Source organism: Pristiophorus japonicus, chromosome 1, assembly GCF_044704955.1.
Source record: "Pristiophorus japonicus isolate sPriJap1 chromosome 1, sPriJap1.hap1, whole genome shotgun sequence".
NCBI lineage: Eukaryota > Metazoa > Chordata > Chondrichthyes > Pristiophoridae > Pristiophorus > Pristiophorus japonicus.
In genome coordinates this window covers 280824511-280840147 of record NC_091977.1, presented here as the reverse complement: position 1 = coordinate 280840147, position 15637 = coordinate 280824511, and the positions used below count along the sequence as shown (strand labels likewise).

Sequence of the window (15637 nt, the reverse complement as noted above, 5' to 3'; positions counted from 1 at the left end):
TTCTCCGCCCGAATCCATGGGGCAGGCAAAAGAAAGAAGTTGGTCTCTAACTTTTTAAAATCTTTGTGGCGGTGTTTGGCGCGGCTGAGGGACAGAAGTGTATCGGGAGAGGGTCGGAAGGCGGGCAGTGTCATCAGCGCCACGCGAGAACAGCAGCGCGATGCGGATGCGCTACGTTACACTAACACATAACAACGTCCCTCCCCTTCAGTTAAAGGGGAAGGCCATTGCGAGCTCTAAAGTCACTTCAGTGGTGCGCACTGGGCCACCAGGGAGGACTTCGGCCGGGCTAGCAGTCCAGCACCCAAGAGGGGGTACAGGGCCGCCTGGCCGAACCCATGGTCACCATTGTCTGGCCGATTTCAGAGTCGCCCGACAATTAAAATAAAATGGCGCCCGCGGCAGTGCACCCTCCCCTTTAAGGGCGGAACTGCCGTTCAGCCACTGGCAGCTTCCCGCCAGGAAAAGCTGTCGGGGCACCGAGTGGCAGTGGCTCTGCTCCTGCGGGGTGGAACGTGGTAGGCATGTGCCCAACAGGGGCAATTTTGGATGGGTCGGACCATCCGCCTGCCCCCGGTCAGAAAGGCCTTACCGCCCCATTAGGAGGTGGTAATGGACCTTAAAGAGGGGGGGGGGGGGGGCGGTAGGGAGGTCCCCCTTGTCTTTAAAAACCTGCCCATTTATAAAATTGGCAAAGCAAAGCCTGGCAGCTTTGATGCATCTCACACACAGGAAAATATCTCAAAGCACTTTATATGAAAGGAGCACAAATAAGATGAGGAGGGAACTCCAGAAGGCAAGAACATGGTGGCTATATACAGCTGCCACCAATGATGATGGTTCGGGGAAGAAACAAGGACTAGCCAAGTACACATGGGCACATAAGATTAGAGGACAATCAGCAAGATACTGTGTGGCCATGGAGGATCTGGAAGTAAGCTCAAGAAATCTGAAGTCAACTTCTAAGAAACGGGAGCCAGTGAAACTTGAAGCGGACAGGACGACAGGAGGGTGGCACTTTGTGGATGAAGACATGGTTACCCAGCCTCAACACACTGCTTCATCATGCACTAACATTTATCCATAATCATCAGAATTTTTGCATTCTTGGGGTTTGGAAGAACATGTAAAGCTTTGAAAAAGTGATCAAGTGGGACTCGAAAAGAAAGATGACCTTTCTTCAGGAACTGCACAAACAAATTGTTTTTATCATACTGCAATTTTAAAAATTCTTTAAGGAAAAGGGTACAAAAATGGAGCTCAATGTAATTAAAACTGTACAATCCAAACATGAATACTTCTAAAAACCAGCAGTTCAGAGCAATTTTGTGAAAGCTTTAACACTTTTGCAAAACGTAAACATCTTTTAGAGCTCAGATAGATACGTGAAAGGAAGGACAATGAACAAAAAATAACTGTCCAGCTAAAGAAGCAAATATTTAATCTGGAAACCTAGATAAGAACTATTCTTCACCCAGAGCTTAACTATCAGAAATAACATGCATTTGAAACACGAGATCTTGCACGTAGAACTCCTCAGCTGGAATCTAAAACATCCCGATGAAACAAAGTCCAAAGTTCCTCCCACTGATGTACAAATCAATGTTTACTCAAGGACTATTACTCAGCATTCCAAAATCAGTGGCAAATATCAACTTTCCTGGTACTCTGCACGATACCAAGGCAAATGCAAACAATAGAACTGGATTCAAATCCAATCCTTCAGCATTCGTAAGAACATAAGAAATAGGAACAGAAGTAGGCCATAAGGCCCCTCAAGCCTGCTCCGCCATTCATGGCTGATCTGATCATGGACTCAGCTCCACTTCCCTGCCCACTCCCCATAACCCCTTATCCCATTATCGTTTAAGAAACTGTCTATTTCTGTCTTAAATTTATTCAATGTCCTGGCTTCCACAGCTCTGAGGCAGCGAATTCCACAGATTTACAACCCTCAGAAGAAATTTCTCCTCATCTCAGTTTTAAATGGGCGGCCCCTTTTTCTAAGATTATGCCCCCTAGTTCTAGCCTCCCCCATCAGTGGTAACATCCTCTCTGCATCCACCTTGTCAAGACCCCTCATAATCTTATACGTTTCGATAAGATCACCTCTCATTCTTCTGAATTCCAATGAGTAGAGACCCAACCTCCTCAACCTTTCCTCATAAGTCAACCCCCTCATCTCCAGAATCAACCTAGTGAACCTTCTGTGAACTGCCTCTTGTCATGTATGTAGTTTTGGGATCACTAGCCACTAGATGGCGTCACTGTTGGACGCCATCGTGCGTGCAGCCCAAATATAAAAGACCAGCCATTTTGTATATTAGTCACTTTGGGCCTTAATAAAGCAGAACCAAGGTCATATCTCTTGGAGTTAAACAGTACTCAGTCTAACAGTTACTTCATACACAACACCTCCAAAGCAAGTATATCCTTTCGTAAATATGGAAACCAAAACTGCACGCAGTATTCCAGGTGCGGCCTCACCAATACCCTATATAACTGTAGCAAGACTTCCCTGCTTTTATACTCGATCCCTTTGCAATAAAGGCCAAGATTCCATTGGCCTTCCTGATCACTTGCTGTACCTGCATAGTAATCTTTTGTTTAATAGTGTTATTACATAAGAGATTAAAAGATGCATGAATAAGAATAGTCCATTCAGTCTATCTAGCTCACGAAGTCCATAGTTATCACTTTCACTCCCTTAATGATCTTAAGATTATCTAAAGAACTACAAGATCCTCACAATGACTGGGAATGTGGCTTTTGAAACTACAGGTGACAGCCTCGGGACTCCAGGTCAGGTCATGGCACGAGACATCATGACGAGACCGTCCACTCTTCCCACCCCATCATCACCCTACTTCCTGCAGCCATGTCATCTTTTGGGAGAGGCAAAAAAAAAACAAAGCCAATAAGGGAAAAAATACTCTGGACAATTCCTCTCTGAACACCTCAAGTGATTGAAATCAGTCCAAGGAGATCACATGGCCCATATGTTATCTTTGAAGCTACTTATCTTCTATAGGATTTGATCTCTGCCTCAGTCAAGCTCCCTGTTGAAGACATGCAGAGCGTCAACCAACCACGCCAGCTGCCAATGTATTCCAGAGGCCCACTGCTCTCTGGAAGAACTACCAGCTAGCGTCCAGTCTATTCCTACTCTTATATAGTTTAAACTCATATCCCCTAGCCCTTTTCAATCCGTTAAAGTGGAATAATCTATCAATAGACCCGCTATCCAGCCCTTTAATTATTTTGCAGACCTCTATCAGGTCATATCTAAGTCTACGCTGCTCTTAACTAAAAATAGACCCAAGTCATTAAGCCTAAATAGCTAAGGTTCCTTAAACTCAGAATCATTCTCATAGCTCTCCTCTGGACCTTTTCCAAGGCCACTATATCATCCACCATGTGGGGGAACCAAAACTGGACACAGTACTCCAAGCTGCAGTCTGATCAGCGACCTGTATATAGTGACAAAATGGTGTCCTTTGGTTTATACTGAATGGTTCTATTAATACAACTCAATGCCCTGTTAGTTTTAGATACAGCTGCTCTACATTGGTCATCACCCCTCAGTGATGGGTGCACAATAACACCTAGGTCTTTTTCTCTCTCGATCTCTTTCAGTATTGTTCCCGGAGAATACGTGTATTCTGTGTTGGCTCTACCAACATGCATGACACACGGGGTCAAAATTGCACCTTTTTTTGACGCCATTAGCGATGACGTCATCGTTATGCGCGGCGACCCCTTTCTGCCCCCCGGCGGATATCGTCCTGCGCCCCACGAGGTTGCCATGAGTGGTGTCAGCGCCAGCCTCGCGGGTCGTGAACTGTGCTGGCATCCGCTCGTGAGGCGGAAGTTAAAGGGGAGGTGGGGAGCGCCCCGCACTGCCATCATGGCTGTTTTGCCGACTCATCGGTCAGCCTGACTTCTTCTCCCGTTGCATGGTCTGGGCCGCCATCGTGCAGCTCGGCACTCCTTTTTGGGTGCTGGGCTGCGGCCTCGGCACCACGCCGCTCTGGTGGCCCAGTGGAGGCCTTCAGCGGCCCAGCAGAGCGCACAGTGGTCTCTCTTCCTAACCGAAGGGGAGGGGCGTTGAAGCACGTCAGCACTATGCGGAGCATCTGCGTAGTGCTGCCGATCGCATCACAGCATTGCCCTGGAATCCACCCCAAGAAGAAGTGGAGTGCAATTTCGTGGCCGGGACAGGACTTCCACGCCAGGCACAGGATGTCCCGCTACGAGACGGTTACTGCCCCCAATCGGGCCGCTGGGGAAGTTCGCCCCATTCATTTCTCCACATCAAATGCCATGTCTTGGCTACGCTTATGGCTGCTTTTGTCGCCCTCAATGGCATGTGGTTATTACTGCAAAATTTTAAAAAGAAGCAATATTTAAAACAGTATGCACAAATAAAATGTGTTATTCCCTTAGAAATCATACTATAAACCAGCATGCTGCACCCCACCAACTTTAAGATAAGCTCGATCCACTTATGAATTCTTTTAAAAACTAATTATTTATTTTTTTCAATTTTTTGCTTTCACAATAACAATGCACATTGTAAGTATAAATCTGAACATGGTGGTCAAGATCAGGACATTCCGCTCGTGTAACAAACAGCTCGATGTTGCAGTGGGACAATAGTAGGACTGGTATTCTGGAAGAATGAGGTCTAATAATCTCAAAGACATCCTTCATCTGAAGCCATCTTGTGAAATTCAAATCTGCCGAATGGGAGTGCAACTACATTGATTTTTTTTTTTAAAAGTCTCATTCCAACTTCATACATGCAAGACTACGAATACATTAATGAAGAGAACACGCAACTTTCTGGTCAATTTACACCAAGGATTTATACAACGGTAAAAAGATATACAAACATTTGACCCTATTGTGCTTCTAGAGCAAGATGTGGATTATTGTGAAAGCAAAAAATTAAGTTAAAAGAGTTTAAAAAATAACTAGCATTTAAAAGGTGCAAGTACTTTAAAATGACCTTATTTTAAAGTTGCAGGAGCTCACCATAATGAACTTTAGCATGATTTCAAGAGGAGATAATTAAACTATTTCATGCGTACCTGATTAAACAAACATGACACAGCGTCTGCTCTCCTGTACACTGTATTTGGAATAAGGAAAGAAAGATCACTAATTTTTAACCTAGACAAAGGGGTTTGAACTTCTACTTATTCGACCAGTGGTGGGCAAAATATGGTCCACGGGTCATATCCGGCCTGCTAATTCATTCTATCCAACCTGCTGAATGGGGCAGAAATAGAATGCGAGCCGGCGCTCGAGCTGCACATTCATCTATCCACTTTAACTTCTCACGGGTCAGGGACAGAATCGAACTGCAGCCAAGGAAATAACATAGTAATACTTCATTCAAATTAATAATTTGCAAAAGCGATTCTCCCAGCCCAATCTTAAAAGGATCCATTCCATGAGTCTGGACCCCAATGGCAGACATCCGTAACCAGAATGCACTGGGTACTCGAATATGCTCTATCTAGTTTAGAGTGGAATCATTGCTGCTCATCTCCACAACCCTTTTTCCGAAGAGAGAGAGAGACGCTGCCTCTTTCCTCTCCCGCTATCCAGAATACGACGGCAGGTAAGTGCTCATCTGACACCAATTGGGACGGCATTAGTAATCTTTGCAGAGGCACATAAGAATGACTGATGGTGGGGAATTGAGGTTCTAAAGAGGGTACAGTTCTACTTCACAGCACTGATTTTCACAGCACTGACTTAGAGACCAGAAGATGTAACATTTTCAACTTTTATCTTTGATTCATTTCTAAGCAGTATTGAATACAAGTTTTGTATGCAAGATAGCATCTAACTACTATCTGAATTTATGTTTATGCAATGTTCCCTTTTAATTTGCTGCGGGGGCCAGCCACTATGCAGCCGTGCATATGCAGTATCTCTTCCAGGACCGTGCGATTGCCGAAACATTGGTAGGCGGCCCTCAACAGCTCACCAAACTTGTTAAGTGGCCCTCCAACCCAAATAATTGCCCACCCCTGTACTAGAGCACCATGATTGGAGAATAAGTGTGAAATGAGTAAAAGCCATTGAACCGACTCCCTGTCTAATGAATCAAATTAAATTCTCCTGCACAATTTACTTAATTTCCAAATGGAAGCCAAGAATAGAAACCAATGTATTTTCTGATCTTGAAGGCAGTAAAATGGGGGGGGGGGGGGAATCTATTATTCAACTCATGCAGGCATAGGGTGTTAAAATATTAAACAATCTCACCGTACTCATTTTCAAAATACATATTCCCCGACCCTGTACAACAGCAACTGAAAACTAATGGCAATAAAAAAAAGAATTCTCAGTGCTTGTATCACTAATATAGTCATAGTGACTATCGTTAAAAAAGGGGACAAGTCCTACTGCGGCAACTACAGAGGAATCTCCCTGCTATCAGCCACTGGGAAAGTAGTCGCTAAAGTCCTCCTCAACCGTCTTCTTCCCGTGGCTGAGGAGCTCCTCCCGGAGTCACAGTGTGGATTTCGTCTCCTACAGGGCACAATGGACATGATTTTTGTAGCGTGACAGCTACAGGAAAAATGCAGAGAACAGCACCAGCCCTTATACATGGCCGCCTTTGACCTTACAAAGGCCTTTGACACTGTCAACCGCGAGGGTCTATGGAGCGTCCTCCTACGTTTCAGATGCCCCCAAAAGTTCGTCACCATCCACCGCCTGCTTCACGACGACATGCAGGCCGTGATCCTTACCAACGGATCCATCACAGACACAATCCACATCCGGACCGGGGTCAAACAGGGTTGCGTCATCGCCCCAACTCTCTTCTCAATCTTCCTCACTGCCATGCTCCACCTCAGTCAACCCGCTGGAGTGGAACTAAACTACAGAACCAGTGGTAACCTGTTCAACCTGCGCCATCTCCAGGCCAGGTCCAAGACCACCCCAACCTCTGTCATCGAGCTACAGTAAGCGGGCGACACCTGGGTCTGCACACAGAGGCTGAACTTCAGGACATAGTCGACGTATTTACTGAGGTGTACAGAAGCGTCGGCCTTACGCTAAACATCCGTAAGACAAAGGTCCTCCACCAGCCTGTCTTCACCACACAGCACTACCCCAGAGTCATCAAGATCCATGGCGCGGCCCTGGACAACGTGGACCATTTCCCATATCTCTGGAGCCTCCTAGCAACAAGAGATGGCATCGATGATGAGATCCAGTGCAGCCTTCTGTCGCCTGAGGAACAGAGTGTTTGAAGACCAGGCCCTCAAATCCGCCACCAAGCTCATGGTCTACAGGGCTGTAGTAATACCTGCCCTCCTGTATGGCTCAGGGACCACGAACAGCAGAAACCTCAAGTTGCTAGAGAAATATCACCAACGATGTCTCCGCAAGATCCTACAAATTCCCTGGGAGGATAGGTGCACAAACATCAGCATCCTCGTCCAGGCTAACATCCCCAGCATTGAAGCACTGACCACACTCGATCAGCTTCGCTGGGCAGGCCACATAGTTCACATGCCACACGAGATTCCCAAAGCAAGTGTTCTACTCAGAGCTCCTTCACGGCAAACAAGCCAAAGGTGGGCAGTGGAGATGCTACAAGGACACCCTCAAAGCCTCCCTGATAAATTGCGACATCCCCACTGACACCTGGGAGGCCCTGGCCCAAGACCGCCCTAAGTGGAGGAAGTGCATCCGAGAGGGCGCTGAGCACCTCGAGTCTCAATGCCGAGAGCATGCAGAAATCAAGCGTAGGCAGTGGAAAGAGCGTACGGCAAACCAGTCCCACCCACCCCTTCCCTCGTATTGGACTATTCAGCCACCAAATAACTCACTTCAGGAGTGGAAGCAAGTCTTCCTCGATTCCGAGGGACTGCCTATGATGATGATGATGATGATGAAGGTCCACGTGTTGCCAGTCATCAAAAATAAGATGAAAGATCACTAAAACTGAGTTTTTAAAATTTAGTCAGCCAGGTTTTTTAAAAATTCGTTCCGGGATGTGGGCGTCGGTGGCGAGACCAGCATTTATTATCCATCCCTAATTGCCCTCAAGAATGTGGTGGTGAGCCGCCTTCTTGAACCACTGCAGTCCATGTGATGAAGGTACTCCCACAGTGCTGTTAGGGAGGTAGTTTCAAGAATTTGACCCAGCGACGATAAAGGAACAGCGATATATTTCCAAGTCAGGATGGTGTCCAAGACTGAAGTGGGATTTAAACTGGAGATTTCCATGAGCCCAAATAAATGCAAGTTTAACATATTACTTACAGTCACTGCTTGTCCGAGGTCCTGCCACTTCATTTTCAGCTGCGCACCAGTTCTCGGGGTCATGGACATTCCATTAAACTCGACTGCATCCTAGTCCCAAACATTTGCGAGTGCAGATGGTTTAAACTTATTTTTTCCGAAGCTTCCCTTGTTCTCAAGATCCACACAGTCCCCACGTGCTGTTTTTTTTAAATACTTTGTACTTTTTTCGTAATCCCACTGCGCATGCGCACAAAACAAATGGGTATTTGTTTTGTGCGCATGCGCAGTGGGATTACGAAAAAAATATATATGTTTTTCCTTGTAAGCGATGTACCATTTCAGCACATATTGGAGGTTCTGTCCAGGAGAGTTGGACTGGGTAAAGCTGGCACCAGGGGATGCACATATGGTGAGGAAACTATGCATTTTTATTTTCAGCGCTGAGGGACCTAAAAAAAATGGTGTCCAGGTAAATTAAGGCCATTTTTCCTCTTTGGGGAAAATTGGGGCCATCGTCTTCCTAACTTCACTGGCTGGCTTCTGGCATCCCCTCAGAAGCTGTGGCCAGTCTCCTTACCAATCTACCATTCATATGTCCACTAAAAAACACCAGCTGAGATTGTGAAATACCAAACTATTCCAATACCACTATGAGCTTGGGCAGGGGTCTAATTGAAGATATTCCTGGGCATGCTGGCCTCTCCCTAATTGATTAAATAAATAGAGAACTCAGAGAACACATCAAGACCAAATACAGAAAGGATATTAACAAAATAGCCCAATTCTTTTACAGAGGTCAGCTCACGATCTTCCAACAGCTAGCTGAAAAATGTCATAACATAGTCCAACCCATCAGGGTGTCAAACGTCAAGCACAACTGCCATTTTAGAGATTATGTGGTTCGAAAGGGGTGTGGAAGTGTAAACTTGCTGGGATGTGTATAAGTGGGGTAGGATGCACATTTCCAGGAGAACATTTTGTAAGAGATATCCTCAGAAACAGTTAAGTACAATGCTTTCCATACTCAATTTTCACAACAGTTATTTCGATAAATATCTATGTAATATTGGGGGAGGGGGCACAGCGTTTTACTGTTCATTTGTTTGGAGAGTTTGTTTTCAATTGCAAAGGCCAAGAATTTCAGATTTTTGTTTCATATTCTTATTTGCATGCATTTGAGCAGAATGCTTTGGCAATACCTTTTAAATTCAGAACTCCCTCCAAACTTGAGTAATGGTATTGCCCTTCCACAATTGCTATCTGTTTATATGAACAATCATTAGAGTTCTCAGTATCAACCATCAAAAATAAAGGCAGCGCTTATTTGTACTGCCAAAATGGCCACCATGCTCCACCCTTTGTCTATGATTTATCCTCCAAGGGGACCAGCCACACCCTGAAGTTTCACAGGAATGTGTAACTGGAACCACCCATCCCAAGGTCTCTCTGACGTCGCAAATTGTAACTCGATCCACTTTGACTTCCTGAAGCAACAGTGGACAGAGCTCCCAGAAGATAGCAAGGGCCAGCCAAAGTGCTTCCCTACTCCAGCCAAAGTGCCTTATCCCAGCGCAAGTGTATTCTTCCCTTCCCCCACCTCCATAGATGGGGCAGGTATTGTGTACGGATTGTTACAGGTTTATTGGGTATGAAGTGAATAGTGACACTCTCGTAATGTTTGGGTATCATCTACTCCAACGATGTCCCTTGTAAAGGGTTGTAAGAATATGATCTGTCTTCCCAGAGTTCCCTCTCTCCCCTCCAATTCCGCCCCCTCCCCCCAACCACCCATGTCAGTCAGGCTCACTCCCTCCCACCCTCACCCAGACTCTCTCATCCTACCAGCCCTCTGCCGCTTCTCTGCTCGTTGCCGGCGCTCTCAGCCACAGGCCCACCGGGGGTGGGGGGGGGGGGCGGGAAAGAGAGTCGGAGCTTCAGGTCCTGATTCTCGGCAGCAGGTGGATGGAATGATTGGGTCCGGGAGCGGGGGTAGGGCTCGACAGTGGCAGGACTTTCGCATGTCTGTTTAAAAAAGTGCTGTATGGGCATGGGAGGGGGCTGGACAGACGCCGGTCTGTCAAAAAAAGTGCAGTACAAAGAGTTACATTGGAAATTTACAAATCATTACAACAATTCCACTTTGAAGTTAGCATTGTGTAAAGTTTTATTGGTCAAGCATGCACTTGAAAATAGTGACGTTAATTGATGCTTTCAACAGAATTACCTCAGAATAAGTTCACACAGGTCCTTCTACTTGGTGTTCTAAACAAAAAATCAAAATCACATTACTCTCACAATCCTAAAATATAATGTTTCATTGGAACAGTTTACATAACACTCTGGCACACCATGAATGGTTTGTCTTGCTGTCCATCATAAAATTGTCTAAATGTTACATATAGAGGTGCACCCTATTTGTGTGGGCTGCTCGTTTCACTCTCTGTTAGCTTGGCTCAGCAGTGGTACTCTTGTCCCTGAATCAGAGGGTTATAGGTTCAAGCCCCACTCCAGAATTTGCACACAAAATCTAGACTGATATTTCACCTGCAGTGTTGAGGGAATTCTGCATCGTTGGAGGCGTTAACATCTCATCCAAAAGTTAAACCGAGCCTTCGTTTGCCGAGTAAGGTTGATGTAAAAAAAAATCCCGTAACAGTGAGGAGTGATGGACTTCAGGAAGACAGACAGGCTGGTGAAATGGGCGGACACGTGGCAGATGATGTTTTACGCAGAAAAGTGTGAAGGGATGCATTTTGTTAGACAGAATGAGGAGAGGACATATAAATTAAATGGTATAATCCTAAAGGGGGTGCACAAACAGAGACACCTGGGGGCTATACATGCATAAATTGTTGAAGGTGGCAGGGCAGGTTGAGAAAGCAGTTAAAAATGCTTACGGGATGCTGTGCTTCATAAATAGAGATATAGAGTACAAGAATGTGAAAATTATGATGAACCTGTATAAAAGATTGTTTCAGCCCCAACTGGTGTGGTGTGTCCAATTCTGGGCAGCAAACTTTAGGAAGCATATGAAGGCCTTAGAGAAGTTGCAGAAAAAATGGATGAGAATGATTCCAGGAATGAGGGATGTCAGTTATGTTGATAGACTGCAGAAGGTGGGGTTGTTCACCTTGGAGCAGAGAAGATTGAGAGGAGATTTGATAGAGGTGTTCAAAATCATGATGGGTCTGGACAGGGTAGAGAGAAACTGTTCCCATTGGCAGAAAAGTCGAGAACCAGAGGACACAGATTTAAGGTGATTGTCAAAAGAACCAAAGGCAACTCAAGAAAAAACTTTTTTTTAGGCAATGAGTAGTTAAGATCTGGAATGACCTGCCTGAATGGATGGTGGAGGCAGACTTCCTTTTATCTTTCAAAAGGGAGTTGGATAATATCTGACGGAAAAAAAAAATTGCAGGGCAGGGGAGTAGGACTAGCCGAGAGTCGGTACGGGCTCGACGGGCCGACTGGCCGCCTTCTGTACTTTAACCATTCTCCGATTCTATAAACACCATTAAAGAATCTCCATTCGTCCTGGTCAACAATCAAACCTTCACCAACATCGCCAAACAGATTAACCAGTCATTTATCTCACTCGATGTTTATGGAATCTTTGCTGTGTACAAAATCGCTGCTGCATTTGTTTATAAAACAGCGACTACACTTCAGAAGTAATTATTAAGCTGCAAAACACTGAGAATGTAAGTGGTCATTTATTCTTTAAACAGTATGGGTCTGGAATCCTGCATGAACTCGAGGCTTCTCACATTGAAAATATTGTAAAATGTAGAAAATGCTACTCTAATAATTTTCTTGTAAATAAATGTAATTTATTACTGTCTTTGTCAAAAGGTTCTCAGCTGGAAAACGTTCAAGATGGTCACCGAAACTAGATTTTCAAAAAACACTGAGCGACTTAATTGGTTTGCTGACTTAAAAAATATAGTAAATGTTGCTAGCTGTCTATTTTTGATTTGTAGTTTTTTTGAACTTCATGATTAGTAATTTTTATTATTCCTACTTTGCTACTTACTGACTGGTACATTCACCACGTGCTCAGTTCTGATTTGTCACTCATTCATGAATATAAAATGGTACACCCAAAGTGTGATGTGACAGAAAACTCATGTTTGGAGGTATCATTTTTAAGAATATTGAGCCAGTTACTGCCCTCTCCCACCAGCGCACTATGATGTAAACAAAATGAATTCTGCCTGGATCCGGAACCTGATTATTTAAAAAGATCCCAAAAGCGGAGCTGTAGAAGATGCAGAGCTCTTCCTCCTTGCCTTCCAGTGGTGCTTATTGCACACAGGTACAGTAAAGGAAAAAGAAGCACTCAGTTGTGATCTCCTCTTAACTGCTACTCACACATGAACAAATGATAGAGACTACAGATAAGAGAAAAAAAAAGGATGAAAACATAGAGACTAATTTTCCCAATCTCCACAGGAAGGAGGGCCGACTCACAATCACTCACCTAAAGCTCTACACTTACCCTCAGAGGGAGATATGGCTGGTGTAAAGGGATTTTGGAGGGATTGTGGACGTCTCACGTGCTCTCTTAGCTCCTTTTCCACTCCATCTCCTTTTTCTCCCCAACACAGAAGGAAGAAAGAACAAATTAACTTAAATTTATATAGTACCTTTAACAACCTCAGGATGTCCCAAAGCTCAATTGAAATGTAGCCACTGCTATAATGGAAACGTGTCAGCCAGTTACGCACAGCAAGATCCCACAAAGAGCATCGAGAATGACCAGATGTGTTTTAGTGATGTTGTTTGCAGGATACATTTTTGCCACGAAACGACAAGAATTCCCCATCTCTTCTTTGAAGTGCCATGGGACCTTTAATAGCCACCTCCAACAGTGTCGCACTCCCTCAGTACTGTACTGTAAGTGTCAACCTACATTATGTGCTCGAGTACCCAGAGTGGAGCTTGAACTCAGGACCTTCGGAGACAAGAGTTGTACCACTGAGTTAAGGTTGACAGTAGATGGAAGGGAAACTGCAGGCGTGAAAACCAAGATGGATGGAAGAGTTCCCTGTCTAGGGTAAGAAAGGTGGAGGATTTTGTTTTCAATAAAAAATTTTGACATGTTGCATTCAGACTGCAAAATTCTCATCTTTGTTTATAAATCCCTCCATGGCCTCACCCCTCCCTATCTCCTTCAGCCTCACAACCCCCACCCCCACGATGTCTGTGCTCCTCTAATTCTGTCTTCTTGAACATCCCTGATTATAACTGCTCAACCACTAGTGGCCATGCCTTCAGCTGCCTGGGTCCTAAGCTCTGGAACTCCCTCCCTAAACCTCTCCACCTCTCTTTCCTTCTTTAAGATGCTCCTTAAAACCTACCTCTTTGACCAAGCCCTAATTTCTCCTTATGTGGCTTGGTGTCAAATATATTGTTTTGTCTTATAATATTCCGGTGAAGCGCCTTGGGACGTTTTACTACGTTAAAGGTACTATATAAATACAAGTTGTTGTTGAAGATCCTAAGGTAGCGAGGCTCTGTTGGAAATTACATCCCAAAATGAGCACAGAAACTCAATTTCAAGTCATCATCATCAAAATCGAGGAAAACTTGCTTCCACTCTAAAAATGAGTTCTCAGGTGACTGTACAGTCCAATTTGGGAATTACAGTCTCTGTCACAGGTGGGAAAGGAAAGGTTGTGTAGGTGGGACTGGTTTGCCGCACGCTCCTTCCGCTGCCTGCACTTGTTTTCTGCATGCTCTCGGTGATGAGACTCCAGGTGCTCAGCGCCCTCCCGGATGCTCTTCCTCCATTTAGGGTGGTCTTTGGCTGGTGTCGGTGGGGATGTCGCACTTTATCAAGGAGGCTTTGAGGGTGTCCTTGAAACGTTTCCTCTGCCCGCCTGGGGATTGCTTGCTGTGTAGGAGTTCTGAGTAGAGCGCTTGCTTTGGGAGACTTGTGTCGAGCATACGGACAATGTGGCCCGCCCAACGGAGCTGGTCGAGTGTGGTCAGTGCTTCGATGCTGGGGATGTTGGCCTGATCGAGAACACTGATGTTGGTGCGTCTATCCTCCCAGGGGATTTGTAGGAGCGGCAGTTAAGTCCACCTACGGCCCAAGCACCTAAGGCCCCACCAAGCTGGCCAAGAACGGTGAGACACTCATCAATTTCAAGTAGCAAACCTGGCACAAGATGTCAGAAAAACCCACACACAGAATAAACAGCTTCACTTGATTTTCTACCCGAGGCCATCAGACCTCAAAATCCTTTCCCATAATTAGAGGTAAAATCTCAACTTCAATGTTCCAGGAGCATTCATTTAACAAGACTGCTTTATGGAGGGAGCACATAAGAAGTGAAATCTGTAGAACTTACTCGCAATTACAAAGGACTTTGCTGCACGACTCAGCAATTTTACAGCACGATTAACTTGGGAGACCCAAGAGGTCCAAAGAGTTCACAAACTTTCCCGTGCTACCTGCAAGCGTACAATGGTGCAAGTGAGCTAACGTTGTACTCAAAAGCAGTTTCTAAAAGTCAGAGGGAATACCACTGTAGTGTCAAATACTGTGCACGTCACACAAAGCCTTGCAGGGTGAAAATTGATTTGACACCATTAATAGAAAACTATAAGTTGCACATTTATATAATGATTCGTGTACTACACAACGCTTCTCTTGTTGAGGTCATCACTCCCACTACTTGTAGCGACAGGCGGTTTGACACCAACTAGTGAATATGGGGGGGGGGGGGGGAGGGGTGGAGAACAGAGTTAACATTCACTTCAATGGAATCGGGGCATTTAACATAAAGTACCTCCTCCAGAAACTTGGTCACATCGTATATCTTGTCGTGAATGTGGATCCAGGCGCTTCTTCCGCTGTTATGCTGCTTTAACTCTTCCAGTCGGTAGTATTTCACCTCTTCCGGACTCTCAGCCATGTTACAGCCACTTCAGTCAACAGAGTTCAGAGCAAACTCTGCCGAAACTCCAGTCATTGGTATTTCACAGCGGAGTCCCATTGGCTGGTTGGTCTGTCACTCCGATTAGGTCACAGTGCTTGCACTTGGAAATTGGAAAGCGAAGCGGGTGGAGAAGGTTCTGTGCGGAAACATGTCACTGCTCTGTGGCCCCGGCAGCTGAACATTTGGACCACCTCACTGCTCCATCCGCCTGTGTGCAAACCAAACCCACCCCACTAACTCTCAAGGCATTTAGTCGAAAGTGACTTTGTGGGTCAGTTTTCAAAATAAGGACCGTGTAAAGCTTGTCTTTCAACAATTGAGTTTATTTACCTTTTTTTAAAAAAAAAACACAAGTAAAATCGACTGCAAATCCATCGAACCACAATACTAATAATCAGATATGCCAAAGTCCG

The 15637-nt window shown here is 45.1% G+C and overlaps 1 protein-coding gene across 1 annotated transcript in view; it reads right to left on the bottom strand.

The window, feature by feature from the left end:
* cyb5a (cytochrome b5 type A (microsomal)) overlaps positions 1 to 15242 on the bottom strand; it is a 41018-nt gene extending 25776 nt beyond the window's left edge. The window contains exon 1 of the mRNA XM_070872413.1: positions 15075 to 15242. Within this exon, the coding sequence (XP_070728514.1) occupies positions 15075 to 15200 (126 nt within the window). The 5' untranslated portion in view covers positions 15201 to 15242. The remainder of the gene's footprint in view (positions 1 to 15074) is intronic.
* Between the last annotated feature and the right edge of the window lie 395 nt (positions 15243 to 15637).